The 18981-nt window shown below is 39.8% G+C and overlaps 1 protein-coding gene across 5 annotated transcripts in view; it reads right to left on the reverse strand.

Moving 5' to 3' along the window:
• INPP4B (inositol polyphosphate-4-phosphatase type II B) overlaps positions 1-18981 on the reverse strand; it is a 338885-nt gene that overhangs the window by 56692 nt on the left and 263212 nt on the right. For all 5 annotated transcript variants that reach the window (XR_010794649.1, XM_066631736.1, XM_066631738.1 and 2 more), the window contains 4 exons: positions 17706-17853; positions 5420-5592; positions 2401-2524; positions 111-228 (listed from right to left, as the gene is read on the reverse strand). Coding sequence is in view for 4 of the 5 variants with exons in the window: in XM_066631736.1 (XP_066487833.1) it covers positions 111-228; positions 2401-2524; positions 5420-5592; positions 17706-17853 (563 nt within the window). In the remaining variant the exon portion in view is untranslated. The remainder of the gene's footprint in view (positions 1-110; positions 229-2400; positions 2525-5419; positions 5593-17705; positions 17854-18981) is intronic.

An 18981-nucleotide genomic window follows, 5' to 3' on the forward strand; every position in this document is an offset into this window, starting at 1 on the left:
ACATGAATAACTTAACACAGCAGCATGGAAAGCATTAGATGAGCTTCCATTTGATTTTTCTGGCACAAGGTAACACTCTGTTCTAGTTTTAGGAAATAGAAAACACTTACCGCCTTCCAGTTATAACAGGCAAAAGGATATCTGATTTGGTTTCAGTTATTTTAAACATGACTTTTTGTAAATCTGATATTCCCACAGCCATATCTTCTAGCATACCTACTTCCTCACCTACACAAACAGAAAATTTAGTTACAAAATACAAAGAGAAAGTAAAATATGACTGACTAGACATGGTTTTGGCTTAAGCAAGGCAATAATGACACGTAAAAAAATATTTCGAACACTTGGCTGTATGTGTCTAATGTTAAGCTGTTATCTATTTAACATTTTGTCTCCACACGCACACCAGTTCCAATTCCTTATATTTGTTAGGTAAATACACAATCAATTCCATTATATATTCAGATACTTTCCTTCATAAAGAGGTTTGAATGTTGATGGACTGATTTAATTGTGCATAACTATGCATAGCTGAATTAACTGTGCATCATTTTTCCATGTAAAAGCACAGGCATGTCTGGAAATGATATGGCGAATGCTAAACTGAATTATTTTTCTGTGCATACAACAGAATTATTTTTCTGTGCATTCATTATCCTGTAGTGTGCATTCAGGCATCACTTTTTCACAGAGTTTATCATAATATTCTGAATTCTGTTGCATGTTACATATACTTATCAGCAATAATAAAAGCGGTATCTCTCATATTAGTATGTTCATCCATTAGATATTGAAAGAAAAGTAGGGAGAAAAATTATCATTATTTGTCAGTTTGACTGCATGGATATTGTGTTGAACTTGGAAAGAGAAGACTAAGACAAATTTGCCATGATTGACATCACGCATGGTCAGTTAACCAAATTACAATCTGGGCCCCTATGCCACCCAGGGTTTTCAGAGAAAACCAGAAGTGATGTTTTTAGGCATCCAGAGGCCCAGAGAGGCCATGCGCAGCCTCCCCAGCCCTCAGAAGGCCTTCTAAGGCCCTGTAAAGGGGCCTTAAGGAAAAAAAGGGTGCCAGGGGGAGAGGGTCATGGTGGCGCCCATGCTGGATGGTGCCCCTGGACATTTGTCCCCCCCGACCCCCAAGGTACACTAGTGAGTGACCCCTATGGGCACAACTCACTTTCATACTACATAGAGTACTCTTTGGTAAATCTTAGAGAACACACATCAAACATGCCTTCTGCATACAGTATGCACTGAATCCGCAAAACGCAGAAAGATCTACTTGCACAAGAACTTTCTGACATTTGCCTTCAGTCCATGTATGCAGCACTAAAACCCATCAGTACTGAGTTGTTGTGAGGACAGGGAAGATAAAAGTTGCAAAGTATATTAACATGTGGATACTCATTTAAGATTTACATTGAGTCACATAACCGGGTTCCTCAAGTAACAAAACATCCATTAAAATATAGAACAATTATAATTTAAAATTGGCTTAGATTCAGTACAAACAGGCAATGGGGCTTTCCCACTTTCTCCATTCCATAAAACCTTCCTACTCCTGGATAGCAGCTCCTGAAGGTCAGGGAATCCTTTGTAATGGGTATGGGATGAAGCCTAGGAAGTCACCACTAGATGAAAGCATCATTAGAAATCAGGGGGACCCCCTGAGTGAGCAGAAGTACTTTCTGCTCACATAAGAAGCTCTTTTGATCCAGAACCCATTATACTTTCTCTAAATACACTTTAAAATAAATGACCACTCTCTGAAGACCAGCTGAACTAAAATAAAACAGAAAATGTCTTTACTCAGCTGTAGTACTGATTAATAGATTTCAGTGGCATACCTGGGGGGCCACAAGTGCAAGTGCTCCTGACTGAAATGACTAGGGGGTGCAGTCCCCAGCTGTGCCGCTTTGAGAGTCACCTGCACCCATTGCCTCTGCCCAGAGGCATTCTGAGAGCTGGAGATTCCACGCACAGCCTCCCTGACCCACAGAAGGTCTTCCAAGGCCTCTGGAGGGCCTTAAAGTGTCATTTCCGGTTTTCAGCTGAAAACTGTAAGTGACTTTTAAGGCTCTCCAGAGGCCTTAAAAGGGGGGGCAGCACCACTAGGCATGCCCCCAGGCAGCAGAGTGGCCAAGATTGCTATTCATAGATATTATGCTTCCAAATAAACTCATTAGTGACTGCACCCCATAAAGCGCTATACAAATGTTTAATAAATGTTAAAAATAGAATTGGCACATGGTTCCAGATTAAAACTTCCAGAAATGTTTTTACCTGCAGTGCAGTGACTCAATATTTCTTATCCCATTTTTGGAATGAAAGCTGAAATAAGAAGTTGCTAAATATGAACAATGCAGGTTCTTACGTAAATAGAAGACTTACTATATGTACTAAGGAGTCCTTCATATTGAACGATTAACCCCACTGTATGAAGCTGTTGTAGAAAGCCTTGATCATGTAAGCTGGAGTGTAATTTTATTATAAATCCACAGACCAATCCAGCAAGCTAAAAAGATAACAAAAATTGTATAAATCATAATAGAAATAAAACAAAATGTTACAAGAAAAACACCAGTCACACATTAATAACACAAATACATCTTACGCTGAAATTTTATTCACAATTACCTGGGAGTAAGTCCCATCGACTATAATAGTAGTCTTCTGAGTAGACATTCATTTGGGCAGAATGGTAGTATCTAAGTTTTAAAACAAATAAACCCAGAACTTTTGGTTTGAATTGGTAATGTACTAAATAAATTTAGATTGACTGAATAAATTTAGTGTATTCTATAGATGGGGTTTATCCAAAAAAAGTTAGTCAAGACTGAAATCAAGGAGACTTAAAAGGTTTAAGACTGCAATCCTATACACACCTGGAAGTAAGCCCCACTGAACATAATCCGACTTAGAAGTAAATATATAGGACTGCACTGTTATACACGGCTAACTTATTTGGGTTGCAATCCTTATCTAGGAGTAAGCTCTATTGAACCCACAGGGACTTAACATCTAAGTAGACATGTATAGGATCACACTATTAGTCAAGACTGACTAAATTTAGGATACAATCCATTTATTTCAGTGGTACTAAGTCAGGTACTTAGTATCCTAAGGTACTTTCTTAGGATACACCCTCAGGAGTGTGATGGGATAATTTATACAGAAGTGATTTATTAAGGGTATACCCCAGTACCCATAGCGGTTAGAGATCAGGGAACGCCCCCCCACCTTCCAGAGGTGAGGGGAGTCCTGCTCCCCTCACCTTCAGAGGGTCTTCTGAGCCCAGCAGAGGCTCTGATTCAGAATAAGTTCATCTGTGGCCTCTGCGGGCTCAGACTGAGCCTTACAGTTTAAAAAAAAATGCAACTTTCTGTTTCTCCGTGAAAGTGGAAGTGACTTTTTAATGCTTTATGAGGCATTAGGATGCTCAGGGAAGCTTCATGCCTTGGTTTCAGTTAACTGTAAGGGATGCATGCAGGGGGCCTGTGGACGTGATCCACAGATAAGTGAATCCGCGAGTACGGGGCCCCCTATATTGCAATTTCATGTTGGGTTTAAGAAGCTCATTACCTGACTGTTGGCCTGCAAATATGTGATAGTCTCCTCTAGATGTCTACTCACAAAAAATAAAACAAAAGTATGATATTTGTTCTTCAGGTTCTACTCCCAGTGAAAAAATCTCTCAGAGATAGAGTTTTCTAAAAAGCAAAACAAAGCACTTTCCTCTTTTTTGCGACACATTGGAAGGATACAGAACCAATAATTAACAAAGGATACTGAAGAAGAAATATAAGAAATTAAAATGCTATAAGAGGTTTTAAATCAACAGTATGCATTAAAGAATAATAAGCCAGCAAGTCCATATGGTAGCCATTCCAAAGGTCTGAAGGACATGTATCTGAATTACTGATTCTGACATGTAATTTATCTCTACCATAAGACTGAATTTACCCATCAAAAAGACAAGGTGAACAGAACCAAAGAAAGAAAGATGAATACTTGGATCATTAAAGCCTCCCATTGAGAACACACCTTCATCACAGGGGACAACAGCAACCTTTCCAACCACTGGATAATAAGACACAATTTAACTTCTCTTGACTATGCTTCTTTTGTTATGCTTTCAAAATTAATTTCCGGCCTGTTCAATAATATAGCATGTTGTGCATTTTCTTTTCTCTGCCTTTGAGAAACCTTTGTATTCTAGAAGATGCCTGGAGGTACAGACATACCTTAAGACAAGTTTTGTATTTCTAAAAGCAGCACTTTCCCCCCATGTGCCACTTTGCATACCTTAAAAACACATCAGTATCTCCTACAGTAAAAATCTGCACAGATTTTCCTTCCTCCATCTTACAGTAATAAACACCATAGGTAAACTGAACATTATGCATATTTTTGTAGCTTCTCAAAACATATAAGATATTAAAGGAGGACACTGAGGGATATTCTGCAGAAGTTTCCTTGTACCTTTGGAAAATGTCCTTTCCTTTTTGAACCAGAAAAGCTGTTATTGGTCTAAATTGGTGTTTCTCAAACTGTGAGTTGGGACCCACTAAGGGGGTTGCAAGCCAATTTCAAGTGGGTCCCCATTCATTTCAATTTTTAATATATTAGACTTGAAGCTACCATGGTATGTGACTGCATTTGGAGAAATGTTACGGATCCTACTTTTAACAGGTTACTATGTATATGCTTTCAACAATAATAGTAAATGGGACTTACTCCTGGGTAAGTGTGGGTGGATTGCAGCCTAGGGTTGTTACAAATTTTCCTGCTTGATGATGTTACTTCCTGTCATGACATCACTTCTGGTGGGATCCCAGTGCTAGTTTGACAATCACCGGTCTAGTTATACATTATTGCAATTACCCCAGCAAATAAGAGACTTCTTAGAGTAGAGAGGTTCTATAAAACCAACTATGGTTTACAGAATCATGGCAGAATGTGGCTAGAGCTATCAACAAGGATCTGAGTACTGGTTATTATGGCAAAGACAGATTTCTGCATTTGAGCTATAGATTAGCAGGATTTCTTTCTGAAACATTTGAGGATCTGAAAGCATGCTATAAATTCACTCTCTGGAATAGCAGTTTGTCAAATACTCTTCAAACGTGCTGAACCCACAGTGCAAAGGGCTGGATTTTTTCTGAATCATGTCAAATGGACTAGTAACTACTGTAGCATTGCAGCAGTAAGTGGAGAAACAGAGTGAAATCATTTTCCTTCCTCATTGCCTGGAACAGGCAGAGTACCGTTCATCAGTATATCCATATGCTTTTATACTCTAGGAGGCTATGGAGTAGTGACCTCCCCCCACCTCCCAAGGTTAAACGGGCACAGTTTAAGTTGATAGCTCTAAAACACAAAAGGTTTATGAAATGGAAGAAGCACCTACTGCTTGACTGAAGACAATATCTCTTCTTAGGGTCAGCATTAAACATTGTGGCAAACTACATGCAAGCTCTTGAAGCAGAACAAAAGACATTGATTGCTTTGCCCTAGTCACCACCTCTCCAATACAGTCCTTGAGCGTAACTATAAGTGGATAAAGCTGTTCACACCAGTCACCTGTAACAAAATAGAGGAAAGTCAAGAACGGCAATTAAAAGATAGGAAGCTTCTCTCTCAGAACTGAGAGAAATTATAAAAAGAATGAATTCAAATTCTCCCTTTTGTGATGCCATAAGGATTCAACAATTCAGCTTTATTTCTCTCACACACTGCTCTGCCTAGCGCTTACAAATGACCAGTGAAGCTCATTTGGGCAGGAGGTCTGGTCTAGAGGGTAGAGCCTCCATCTGCCTGAAGAGAACATCTACAAGGTCGCCAGTTCGAGGCCACTGGCACTGTGCGACCTTGAAGCAGCTGAAAAGCTGAAGCCGAGCTATTCCACCTGCTCTGAGCATGGGAGGATGGAGGCCAGAATGTGAAGCCAGATCGGAATAAAACACCTGAATGTAGTGGTTCTTGAAAGAACCTTCTTTCAATTGTAAAAATCCCTATTTAATAAGGGATTTAAATAAGCCTGCCTATGTAAACCGCCTTGAATAAAGTCTTGAATAAAGACCAAGAAAGGCGGTATATAAATACCTGTTACCATTATTATTATTATTATTATTATTAGCTGGATTTTCATTACATCACCACAGGTACAAAAAGCAGTTTATTGTGACCTGTTTATCGGGATTATAACCATCCAAACAACAAAACATATCATGTTTTGTATATCAAAACAAACTCGATGAGTAAAAGCTGGTTGAGGGGAAATCAAGACTGAAAGAGAAAACAAATGAAATTCTGGTGAACTGGGAGAAAGATTACACAAGCTAAGAAAGTGTGACTTATTGATCTCTTTATGAAGTTTGAGCATTTACTCAAAAGTTAAACTTTTAAGAAATGGCACACATACTAAGAACACAACAGCCTAGTGGTATTGATAATGAATGGTAAATCAGCAGTTGACACAAATAAAACTGAAGATCCCCTAGAAAGAGCAAACACAGAGCTTTAACATAAATATTTGTTAATTTTTAATATGCCAAACTCTTACAATAAGGACAAGTAAAGTCGCAGTGCCATTTAAGTGCCATTCAGTTCCTATCCTATTTACCGTTCCCAATTCCACTCAGACAAGTTTGTGAGGTATTCCAGTGGTTCTTTTCTACTGTATATCAAAGCAAAAGATAGGAGATGTTGGGTCAAAAAGACAAATTCCACATTGCAAATACCCAAATGCCTTTGTTTTCTAAATAAAATGTATTAATGGCCAGCTTATATCCATTGGACCATCAGCCCGCTTTAAGCAAAGTATTTATTACATCAGATGTGGGCAATCTTTCAAATGGAGGCCTCCCTGAACTTTTAACAACTGCATAGAAATGGAAATCTCAGCAGGTGCAGCTTGTCTTCTCACAAATGACAAGTTGTACCTGCTGAAACTCCCTCCTCTACACAATTGTTAAAGGTCCCAGATTCCTAAAATTGAAAAGTTGGCCACCCCTGTATTACATTGCTATCCTGCTCTGTCTTCAAAGGAGCTCAGGTCAGCATATATGTTACTTTTCTAGTCATTTTATCCTCACAAGAACTATCTGAGATTTGTTAATCCCACAGACACCCAGTGGGCTTCATGACTTTGTGGATATTTGAACCCACACCTCTCAAAGCCTAGCCCAGTAGTCTAATCATGATACTAGCCTGGCTCTCCTTAAAAGCACTTTTTCCTCTACTGTGTAATGCTTCACAACAGATTTGTAGAGTTCTTCAGTGTCTTTTATCCCCTCTCAAACTGAACATGCAGAGTTCTTTCCATGTTCCTCTAATAATTATAGATAATTTTCTTTGCACCTGTTCTCAATCTGAATTTCTCCTGTAACAGGTGGATTAAAATTGGATGCAAAATTTCAGCTGTACCTTCATTTAAGGATACAAATTCTTCCTTTTCCCTGTGATAAAGATCTTCCTTAATACCATTTATCATGTTTTCTTTTTCATAGTATTATTTATTCTTTTTTTCTATTTATTCTTTTTTTGTAATTATACCACATTTGACATCTTCATCTTTTGCAATGCATCAATATCCTGAGTGATTTTTTCCTCATCAATAGTGTTCTCTGTTTATCCCACAGGAGTTTATATTTTCTGAGGTACATTCTATAAAACCAAAAGAAATCAAGGTCTGTGAATCTAATTAAATGTGTTCTTTGAAAACCTGAAATCGCCAAATGATTGTAGAGCAGAGCTAATTCAGTATCTCTTTAATCTACCCAGTACTATCCAATTTTTCCTGAAATAAAAATTTAATCTTATCTGTAACAACCTGATCCTTGGGACTTCGCACTGAGCAGTTGTGGAATGGTTGAACTCAGTTAAACCATACATGGCATTACACTTGAACGACCTCCTTACACTCACAAGTAGTTGTCCTTGTTCAAATGTTTCACAGCATATCCTATGAGTTTAGTGCATACCTATCAACACTGCAGTGTGAGTATGTGATAATGTTATAATCAGCCCCCCCCCCCCCAACTAAGGAGCAAAGAACTTGTGGTCTGGCTTTATATTAGTAGCAGGAAATTGTGGCTAGCTATTAGATCACTATATTTCATCCCCAGTAGGTGGAGCTAGTTAATAAGCCTGAAACAACAAGATAGCATCAATCACTTTGTCTTACCAAAGAAGTTTAGACTCCTCCATGCAGTTCAGTCACACAGCACTATGCTGTACTGAAAGTGTTTTTAGACATTCTGAGGAAGTGGAAAGTCCCTTCCGCAAAACCTCTAAGGTGGGAAGAGACATATGGGCACCAGTGCTGTTTTACCACTAATGTATCCCACAGTAAAGAATATCAACCATTTCCCTTTTCCAATGTTATAAAAATGAAAAGTAAATGCACCGGATGCTCACGTATCTGTTCTAGGAGCTTTCTTGTAATACATGAAAGCTGAGCTTTGTTGTAATGTTTGAAAGATGTGTTCAGAGTCTAGCAGCACGACCATCAATCCACAACCCCTGACAGCAATTTATGTAATCCAGACCTCAGTGGGCTCCGCATACCACAGAAAGCTAACAGAAAAGCAAACAGCTCCAGATTAGTCAACCAAGAGAGTTATGATGTATAGCAGTGGTTCCCAAAGTTTTTCGTCTGGCGGCTCCCTTGACCTACTGGACTACTGGCCATGGCTCCCCATTGAGGCTACAATCCTATACATTGTATAGTGCAGTAAGTTTTTCTGTGAGGATTCCATGGTTCCTCTGATTGGTTTCCACGGCTCCTTGGGGAGCCACAGCTCACAATCTGGGACCACTGATTAGGTCTGGTTCTCACAAACAGGCTACAGTAGATGAAATGGTCAACATAGGTCTCAACAGTACCATGGCAAAAGTGGTGAAAGTTGACATGATGGAATGCTCCTCCACTGGGAAAGGGATTGTAGCTCAATGGTAGAGCATACGTTGTGCATGCAGAAGATTCCATGTTCAATCCTTTGCATCTTCGAGTAGGAATGGAAAGACCTCTGTTTGAAGTTTTGGTGAGCTACTGTCACTGTGTCAACAATTCTGAGCTAGACGGACCAATGGTCTGATTCAGTACAGGGTAGCTTCCCATGGTCTTAGCATGTCAGGAGTATGGTTAGACTAGAACTCTTCCCCCAACGTGTAGTTTTCTATAATTTTTTTTAAACTTAAAACACTCAGGACACAATCCTAACCAGGTCTACTCAGAAGTAAGTCCTATTTTGTTCAATGGGGCTTACTTTCAGGAAAGTGTGGTTAGGATTGCAGCCTCAATCACTTAAGTCCCCATCTTCAGCCTGAGGTATTATCGTTCAGATATAAGTTTACTACCTACTACTCTAATTTCTAAAAAAATTAGGCCACAAATCATCTCATTACAGAGCAGTCTACCCCTGATAGTGTATGACCCTATCCTAACAGTTATCTACCTGAAGATCCAGTTTTCCTGTGTTGCTTGGCTACAAAGAAACATTGAGAAACTACCTTGCTGCACTCCCTGGCAAGTTCTTATAGAGCAGGGGTGCCCAAACCCCAGCCCTGGGGCCAATTGTGACCCTCGAGAACTCCCAATGCGGCCCTCAGGGAGCCCCTAGTCTCCAATGAGCCTCTGGCCCTCTGGAGATTTGTTGGAGCCCGCACTGGCCAGACGCAATTGCTTTCAGTGTGAGGGCAACTGTTTGACCTCTTGCATGAGCTGTGGGATGAGGGCTCCCTCCACTGCTTGCTGTTTTCACATCTGGGATGCAGCAGTGGCAGCGAAGAAAAGGCTGGCCTTGCTTTGTGCCAGGACTTTTATAGGCCTTGAGCTATTGCAAGACCTTCATTCATTCATATAAGTCCATCTTTAATATAGTCTTTTATGTAAACTTATGTAAATTTTTTCAAATTTTAAATGTAAATTCGTTTTTTCCCCCGGCCCTGACACAGTGTCAGAAAGATGATGTGGCCCTCCTGTCAAAAACTTTGGACACCCCTGTTATAGAGGAAAGTTTCCTCACAATACCATGTATTTTGTAAGAACACAAGAAGGTGAGTTGATCAATCCCAAAAATGAGAAAGAAGAATAACCTGTCTTGGAAAAGAGGCATAATGAACAAGCTAGCACAAGCTGTTGTATTATGTGCACAGTATAGCCCTGGATCACTGTCTTCTATTCACTTCCATGTGGACTGTTCACTTCGATTCACTTCCATGTGGACTGTGCCACTACTGCTAGCTATTGACTAGACAAGTCAAAGAATGCAAGTGATGCAACAAAATATGCTGCTTTTGGATTACCCATCAATTATTATTACACAAACCCTAGTCTTGTTAAACTCCAGTCACAGGGAAAGAAACTGGAAGAAACTTTAATACTACATCAAATTAGCCATTATAACTTGAATTTTATGAGTCTCTTCCAAAAAGATGAAAATAAATGTTTATTTTTAACCATAATTATTAATAATATTATTACAATATAAGGGCAAGTGACAATTTAATTCTTGAATGTTGTTTCAGTTAGGAGCCACTGCCTGAGCCTTTTGGAAAAGATTGAAGCCCTCTCCAATATCTGTACAGCTCTTAGTACAACAGAACTCAAGGACTGAAAGACGCAGAGGGGATTGCCATTATTTTATAGTTTTATGCTATATTGTATGACACAGTAGTAATTACTACTATATTTACTTTTATCTTGCACAGCTCTAAGAATGAATTCAGCTGGGGCAACATATAAGTCACAGGTCATGCAGGTTTAGTGTATTATCATAAAAACAAAGGCATGTGGGGTCCCCTTAGGGAGGAAAGGAGAGATGGTGTCATTATTTCCACAGAATTTTCTTTGTCCCACTCCATGGGATCAGATATTCATAGAAACTTAGTGAAATGCCTTATCCATGGCATGGTTAAACAACTTTAGCAACTCCATGGATATCCAAGTTATATCACCAAGTTCTGTCAAACACTTGTAGAAACAACTTCTGCATTTACCGTACACGGGAGTTTCCACCTCTGAAAACTCTGTGTGTGTGTGTGTGTGTGTGTATTTTAATAATTCCTGCATGCTTGTGTAGCAGTTGACAAGCTTTCTTTTCTCCTCCAACTTCTCAAAAAGGTATGAAGAAGTCCCTTCACTGTCCCTTCAAAGCTTACCACTATTCTTTGCATTCTGCACAAGTTCTTGCTTAAAATCAAATGAAATGTGTAGAAAGGATGCAATTAGCAGCAATGAAACTGACAAGCAGTCAGGAGAAGTCTCTTCATTACAGAGGCAAACCTGACAAAGAGGTATGAAACCTTTATCAATGTTCACTCTCACAGTAAAAAGTAGGTCTGGGGAAATGGGTTGCGGAGGCTTATTAGTTTCATTTCTTCACTGTGTAGTCTTTGCACACAAGCCTCCAAGTTAGTGCTAGAACCACAGCTAATTTTGTTTCACTGAGGAACAGTACCAAGAATTTGCATATTTGGCCACTAGTAATTTCCTCCTCACTGATGAAAATTAAGAATGGCACAAAAGAAATGTCCAACATCAGTGAAAGAATAATATCCACATTGGAAACTGTATCTGGTGCCGCGTCTCTATTTTAGGTGGGAAAACAAGGTAAAAATTTATTTATTTTTATACTGCATTTATAAGCACAAGACTAATGTCAGGGTTACTTCAGAGACAGGAATTTGAATCTTACAATCCTGAAATAATAGCAGGTTCAAAGTTATAGGTATGAAATGTGGTGCTAACTACAACAGACCTAAAATTTGACCATCCCTGGATGCAGCAAGTTCCTAAGAAAACTGACTTAAATCTAAAGAGCAAAGTGTCTAGTTCCAGGCACTCAAAAGGGCTTTAGACATGAGCAATCCCTTGTGTCTTATCACAAACCTCTATCACAACCAAGGTCATTTTCGAAAACAGTTTCTGATATTGCATGGGGGGTATCTGCCCAACAAAAAGGAACAAAACATTCAGCTGGGGACACCCAAGTCCTTGGGCATGCCTTAAGAAACCCTGAGAAGCAACACAGTAGACCAGATCCAATCAGGCACGGTTTCCCAGTGGTCAACTGTAATTAGCTTTTCACAGATGATAACAGAAATGACAGATGAGCAAATGGACTTGATTAATACCCCGCAGCATATGCTTATAAAAAGGGAAGCAAGGATTATTTTTGGTTATGCTGTCTACCATCACGTTCCTCAACATTATCCTATGGCCTGCTTTCCTGTATGCATGTGTATAAATAAGATCCCTAAATGATAAGTGCGAGCATGTGCTCGCACCCAATGTGCGGTGGCAGTAAAGAAGGCCAATTCTATGCTTGGGATCATTAGAAAAGGTATCGAGAACAAAACGGCTAATATTTTAATTCCGTTGTACAAATAGATGGTAAGACCACACCTGGAGTATTGCGTCCAGCTCTGGTCGCCGCATCTCAAAGAAGACATAGTGGAAATGGAAAAGGTGCAAAAGAGAGCGACTAAGATGATTACAGGGCTGGGGCACCTTCCTTACGAGGAAGGGCTACGGCATTTGGGCCTTTTCAGCCTAGAAAAGAGACGCCTGAGGGAGGACATGATTGAGACATACAAAATTAGGCACGGGAAGGATAAAGTGGATAGAGAGATGCTCTTTACACTCTCACATAACACCAGAACCAGGGGACATCCACTAAAATTGAGTGTTGGGAGAGTTAGGACAGACAAAAGAAAATATTTCTTTACTCAGCGTGTGGTTGGTCTGTGGAACTCCTTGCCGCAGGATGTGGTGATGGCATCTGGCCTGGATGCCTTTAAAAGGGGATTAGACAAATTTCTGGCGGAAAAATCCATTACGGGTTACAAGCCATGATGCGTATGTGCAACCTCCTGATTTTAGAAATGGGCTATGTCAGAATACCAGCTGCAAGGGAGGGCACCAGGATGCAGGTCTCTTGTTATCTGGTGTACTCCCTGGGGCATTTGGTGGGCCGCTGTGAGATACAGGAAGCAGGACTAGATGGGCCTATGGCCTGATTCAGTGGGGCTGTTCTTATGTTCTTAGAATCTTACAGGATTGGTTGGGACCTTCAAATCATTTTGAAAAAAGACATTCACATCCTGAATTCTATGAAAAAGGGATATGATGAAAACATTAACATTTTTTTAAACAGCAAACACTGAGGTTGTACTGCAGCTTTACAATAATCTTTGTTCCTCAAGAAATGAATGTGTTCTACCTGCCTTATCCTGCAGTGAAATCATAATGCTTTGCTGATGACACCATAGATAGTTACCATGGAAACTGATATCTTAAATTCAACCTTAAGAAAGTACACTAAATACACTCTTCTGACTTGAAGAAAGATAAAATCTATTTCTTGTTTCGAGTAAGCAATCTAAGAAATAAATCAAGGGTATGTATATTTTAATGTGAGGTCTACGAATTGTGATATATGTAAACACTCACACACTTCACATAACCATTGCATACTTAAGTATCAAGACCACCTGAGAAGCTAACAGCAAAATGTAACTGTTGTATATTCTTTGTTTATATGGTTCCAGATAATCACAAGTGAAAATACACAGAACTGTAAGAAATTGTGTTTTGAGTCCTCTTTTATTCATAGCAGAAAACCACTCCTCAGCCTCCACAGTCTTTCCCCCCTTTGCTAGTCTAGCATAAAAGCAATTTACTGTGCTACCCACCTACTGGAACAAACAAAGAATGTATATGGGAACAACAAATTTTCAGGAAAAAAATAATAAAAATATGGAAACATAACTATGATTCATTATTTAGACAACTGATATCTCAATTGTCATACAACAGTTTTTCCAGAGTGTCTAATTTACATTGAAAACAATAAAGTAATGACAAAACAGTAATTAATTGCATTTTTAAAAAAACGAGCAGAAAAGAGATGCTTTCCATGTAGAAAATCCCAAGTTCGGTTCCTGGGATCTCTGGGTAGGATTGTTTATCTAAAACCACAGAGAACAGATGCTTGTCCATTTGGCTAGATCGGGGTGGGCAAACCCCAGCCCGGGTGCCATTTGCAGCCCTTGGGGACCCCCATTTGGCCTGCATGGAGCCCCCAGTCTCCAGTGAGCCTCTGGCCTGTCAGAGACTGTTGGAGCCTGCACTGGCCTCTGAACAACTTATGCTTCCGTGTGTTTCTGGCTTGACGTGTATGTTTTCACTGTGCAAGAGGTGACTGGCAAACAGTTCATAGTTTTCATGTGGTTCTACATGCCTGTATTATAGTTCTCATGTGTATTATAAACCAGCTCAGTAAAATTCATTCATTCATATAAGTTCTGTCTCCAGTGTATCCACTTATGTAAATTTATTCAAATTTGAAATGCAAATTAATTCTTTTCTTTTTTTTTTCCTGGCCTCAACAGAGTCAGAGAGATGATGTGACCCTCCTGCCAAAATGTTTGCCCACCCCTGGGCTAGATGGACCACAGGTCTAATTCAAACAATAAGAACTAAAAGGCCTGGGGCAAAAAATCAAAGATCTTCACTTGATGTCAAAGAATATTTTGTACTAAATGAAATGGTAAGGCTCCCTCGGGAAGAGAGTTATGGTTTCACCTACATCTAAAAAGACATTACCAGGGATTGCTATTCACCCCACTTCCTGGGGGAGGAATATCTTAGTACGTTAAATAGGCATGTTTGTGAGATGGCTGCACTATCATCCTAAATGAATGCTCTATCAATCAGACACAGACACATAGTGAATCATCCAAAGATCAGTTCTCCCTCTTATATTCTTCTATATGCATTTTCTCAAGAATATGAAAAAAGTCAAAAGAAATCCACCCTAGACATTTGCAAATGCCAACATTTTATGTAAACATTTGAGATAAGTTTTAAAATGTTATAAAAATCAGTTAATGTTACCTATAGCACTTTGTAATATTCTTTGTTACTTATTATTGGATGGTTCAGTAGTTTCAGATTCAGTACCTGTACCCCCAGAAATACAGCAGCTTGACAGCATCATACGATCCTGTATGAGCAGTAGTCCTGTTTACTTAAAATCAGAAAATCAAGGCTTCATAGAGCTGAAAAGGACCTGAGGGGTCACCTGTTCTAGTCCACTACACTGATGCTTTATACTTAAACATTCCTGACAGAAACTTAACCAGCTACTTCATTCTACTCCGCTATCTAATAGTTATATGAATCATGTCCAGACCCTCCCTCTATTGCTCACTTAAACATGATTTTGGAAAACAAAATGTTAACAGGGCGGGACTTACAGCACAATCTATGCATGCCTACTCAAAAGTAAGTTCCATTGTGTTTAGTAGGGATTCTTTCCAAGCAAAAGTGCATAGGATTACAACTGTAGTCTTTTTTACCTACCTCTGATTGTATCATCTAATACAGGGGTCCCCAAACCCCAGCCCATGGGCCAGATACAACCCACAGCGAGCCTCCATCTGGCCTCCAACTCCTGGCAAGTCTCCAGCCCTTCAGAGGCTCCCCCGGCCCTGTAATCCTCTGGAGGAGAGGGGAGCTTTTGGGCTGGCTTGCCAGATCTTTTCCTCTCCCCCCTTCCCTCAGTTTTTTCAAAGTGTTTTTGGGCTGGTTTGCCAGCTCTTATCTTCCTTCTCCCTTCCCTTCATTTTTTTAAAAGAGCTTTTGGACTGGCTTGCAAGATCTTTTCCTCCCCCTCCCCATCTCCTTTTTTTTAAAAGTGCTTTTGGGCTGGTTTGCAAGATCTCTCCCCCTCCTTTCCCTCTGTGATTTTGAAAGTATTTTGGACTGGGGAGAATTATGCTTCTGGGAGACAAGACTCTTCCCCCCCCCCCCTGGAGAATCTGCATTAAGTGCTTTGGCTCATTTTCCAAGAGATCTTTGCTTCCAACCCTCTCTCCATGGTTTGTGCCTCTGTTCTTTGGTGAATTGTGTTCTGAGAGACTTGTTTCTTTTCATTTAAGTAAGCTGCTTGGGGGAGGGATGGGAGACCACTGAGTGTGTTCTTTATTTCTGTGGTGCGTGTTGGACCTTGGAGAAATCCTGGAAATTGCCTGTGATCTGCTGGTTCTGAGATATTCACTCCTGCACATTTAAAGTAAGCTGCATGGAGGAATGGAGGTCCATTTATGTGTTTTTAATTTCTGTGGTGTTTTTAATTTCTGTGGGGGCTTGGACAAATCCTAAGTTTGAGCCCATTCATTCATTCATCTAAGTTAAGTCTCTAATATATTTATTCAAATTTATTTTTCAGGCTCTCAACATGGTGCTAGAAATATGATGTGGCCCTCCAGTCAAAAAGTTTGAGAACCCCTGATCTAATAGAATTCACCATGAGAGTTGGAACCATCGCGTTTCCCATTCTTCAATCTCTAAAACAGGGGTGTCCAAAGTTTTTGGCAGGAGGGCCACATCATCTCTCTGACACTGCTGGGGGCTGGAGAAAAAAGGAATTAATTTACATTTCAAATTTGAATAAATTTACATAAATGAATATATTAGAGATGGAACTTGTAAGAATGAATGAAGGTCTTGCAATAGCTCAAGGCCTATAAAAGGCCATGCACAAAGCAAGGCCAGCCTTTCCTTTGCTGCTGCTGCTGCATCACAGATGCGAAACAGCAAGCAGTGGAGGACACCCTCATCCCACAGCTCACATGAGAAGTCAAACGGTTGGCCATCACACTGAGAGCAGTTCCATCAGGCCAGCGTGGGCTCCAGCAGGTCTCTGGAGGGCCAGAGGCTCAATGGAGACTGGGGGCTGCCTGAGGGTCAGATTGGGAGTCCTCGCGGGCCGCAAGTGGCCCTAGGGCCGGGGTTTGGGCACCCTTTAAAACTTTGCATCACTTTGGTGCAACAGTGTTTGGTGCCTGAGTTCAGAGTCATAGACAATATGGCTATTACTATGGAGGAAATTCCAGAGTGGGGGTTATTTCCTAAGCTTTGCTAGTCATGCCTGATTTCTTCATTCCCTTATCCTGCTCTCATCTTCATGCCTCCTACCATGCTTTCCCTTATGTTTCGATGAGACTTTCTTTTTACCATTAGCAAAAATCCATCCTTCAATAGTCTGAATCGGCAAGTCCTTTTATGTATTAGCATATTATGTATTAGAATATGTATTAGCATATTCTAAGCATTAAGTAATAACTATGATATACAAAAAGCCAATGCTCCAGGGCTGCTTTTCTTTAGATATTCTTTTCTCTCTTTGTAAAAATTCAGTTCAAATATTCTTCACACAGGATACTACTACTTGTGAGAGGCTTCAGGACTCCGAAGCCAGTATTCGAATAGTATACAATTTATTTTGAAAAGACATCTGACAACTTCCTATTTCCCAACAGGCTTGGCAAGGGTTAAGTATGTGCACGTGACTCTTCCTCTGCATACTATTTTCAAGGAAAGCCTAAAGCAGATTAAAAAGTGTCAGAAACTTCAAAGCAGAACACTGTTCTTTCAAAGACATTTGTATGTAGCGCACACACACAAACAGACACACAGACACACAGTACTGCAAGCAGTTCTTGACTGTACAAGACAGATGCAATTTGATAAATAACATCCCAACGTTCAAAGCCAGAACAGTGCAAAATTATATCATCAGCACTTTCACTCATTGACTCTCTTCTTGTGCCTCCTAATCCCACTTTACTGTGACTTTTTCATTTTATCCAATCCAGTAATTATATAAAAATGTGTTTCTTACCACTTGTACAAGATGCTGTGTGTTCTGTCGTTGAAGGGTCACTATCATTTTCCTTCTCAACACTGGAAGTGTTGTCTTTTTCAAGCAATCTATCCACCATGGCGATAATGCAGTTTAAACTCTTGCCCACATTGGCCCACACCCTATCCTGAAAAAAGCATCAGTATCACTACTCAGTATTAAACAATGCATTACAGGTATAATTCAATCAGCCTTCTTAAAAATGCAAATTAATAAAATATATGAACACAGGTTCTATACCTCCAGTTCATTAAAACAAAAATCTATGCCACTTACTTCAAAGAATCTCAGAATAAATGATTTTAGGATTGCCACTGAGTTTTCTGAAGATAATTTTGTAGAGGTAGCCATATTAGGCAATTGAAGCTAACACAAAAAGTCTCAGGGCACCTTAAAGACCAATGCATTTATTGTAGCATAAGCCTTCACAGTCCACTCCATCAACTGTGTTTCTGCAGATTATGTAGTTTATCTGTGTGCAGAATAAACTATGCACTTTAAATATTTTACACTGTAAATGTAATTTAAGCTATTCTAAGGCTGTAATCCTATACACACTTTCCTGGAAGAAAGCGCCACTGAATGCAATGACATTTACTTCTGAGCCAACATACAAAGATTTTTGTTATAAGATAATAACTACATTCTTCAAGAGAATACATTAGCACAACATATTTACTGTACACATCATGTAAGGCCTGGTCCTGAGAAATACTCCATACTGCCCAAGGGAAAGTGGTATTTTACGGCATGCACAGATATCCGAGAAACATTAACACCTAGAATTTGATTTGAGCTAAGAATCATTTTCATCTGGTTGGCAAGTATGCAAAGTACAACAGACATGCCTATGCAAGAGAAGCATGGTGGTTTGTGTTTGCAGTGAGTCTGTGGCAGACCCGGTACTCTGGGAACAAAACAAGAACTGTGGTAGACCAAAAATTGCTGACACCAAATCAGGAGTAACACAACTCCTTCTAAACTGTTCAAAACCACCAGCAGAACTTGAACAAAGGAGGAGCAAAGAATTTAAGAAGCAGGTTGTATGGGGGCAGGGGAGCACAATTTGTGTTTATTGGGAACAGATGCTTTAAGCAATGGCGTATCATTTTCAACCAGAATACACCTCTGATAATTGTGCACCACATCATAATCTCTTGAACAGTTTCCTACATTGTAAGAGCAATCATGTGGTCACTGGTATCATCTGACCACATGATTAAGTCAATGTTATAAGGTCCCAACAAGTCTGGTC

The sequence above is a fragment of the Tiliqua scincoides genome, chromosome 6, assembly GCF_035046505.1.
Source record: "Tiliqua scincoides isolate rTilSci1 chromosome 6, rTilSci1.hap2, whole genome shotgun sequence".
Lineage (NCBI taxonomy): Eukaryota > Metazoa > Chordata > Lepidosauria > Squamata > Scincidae > Tiliqua > Tiliqua scincoides.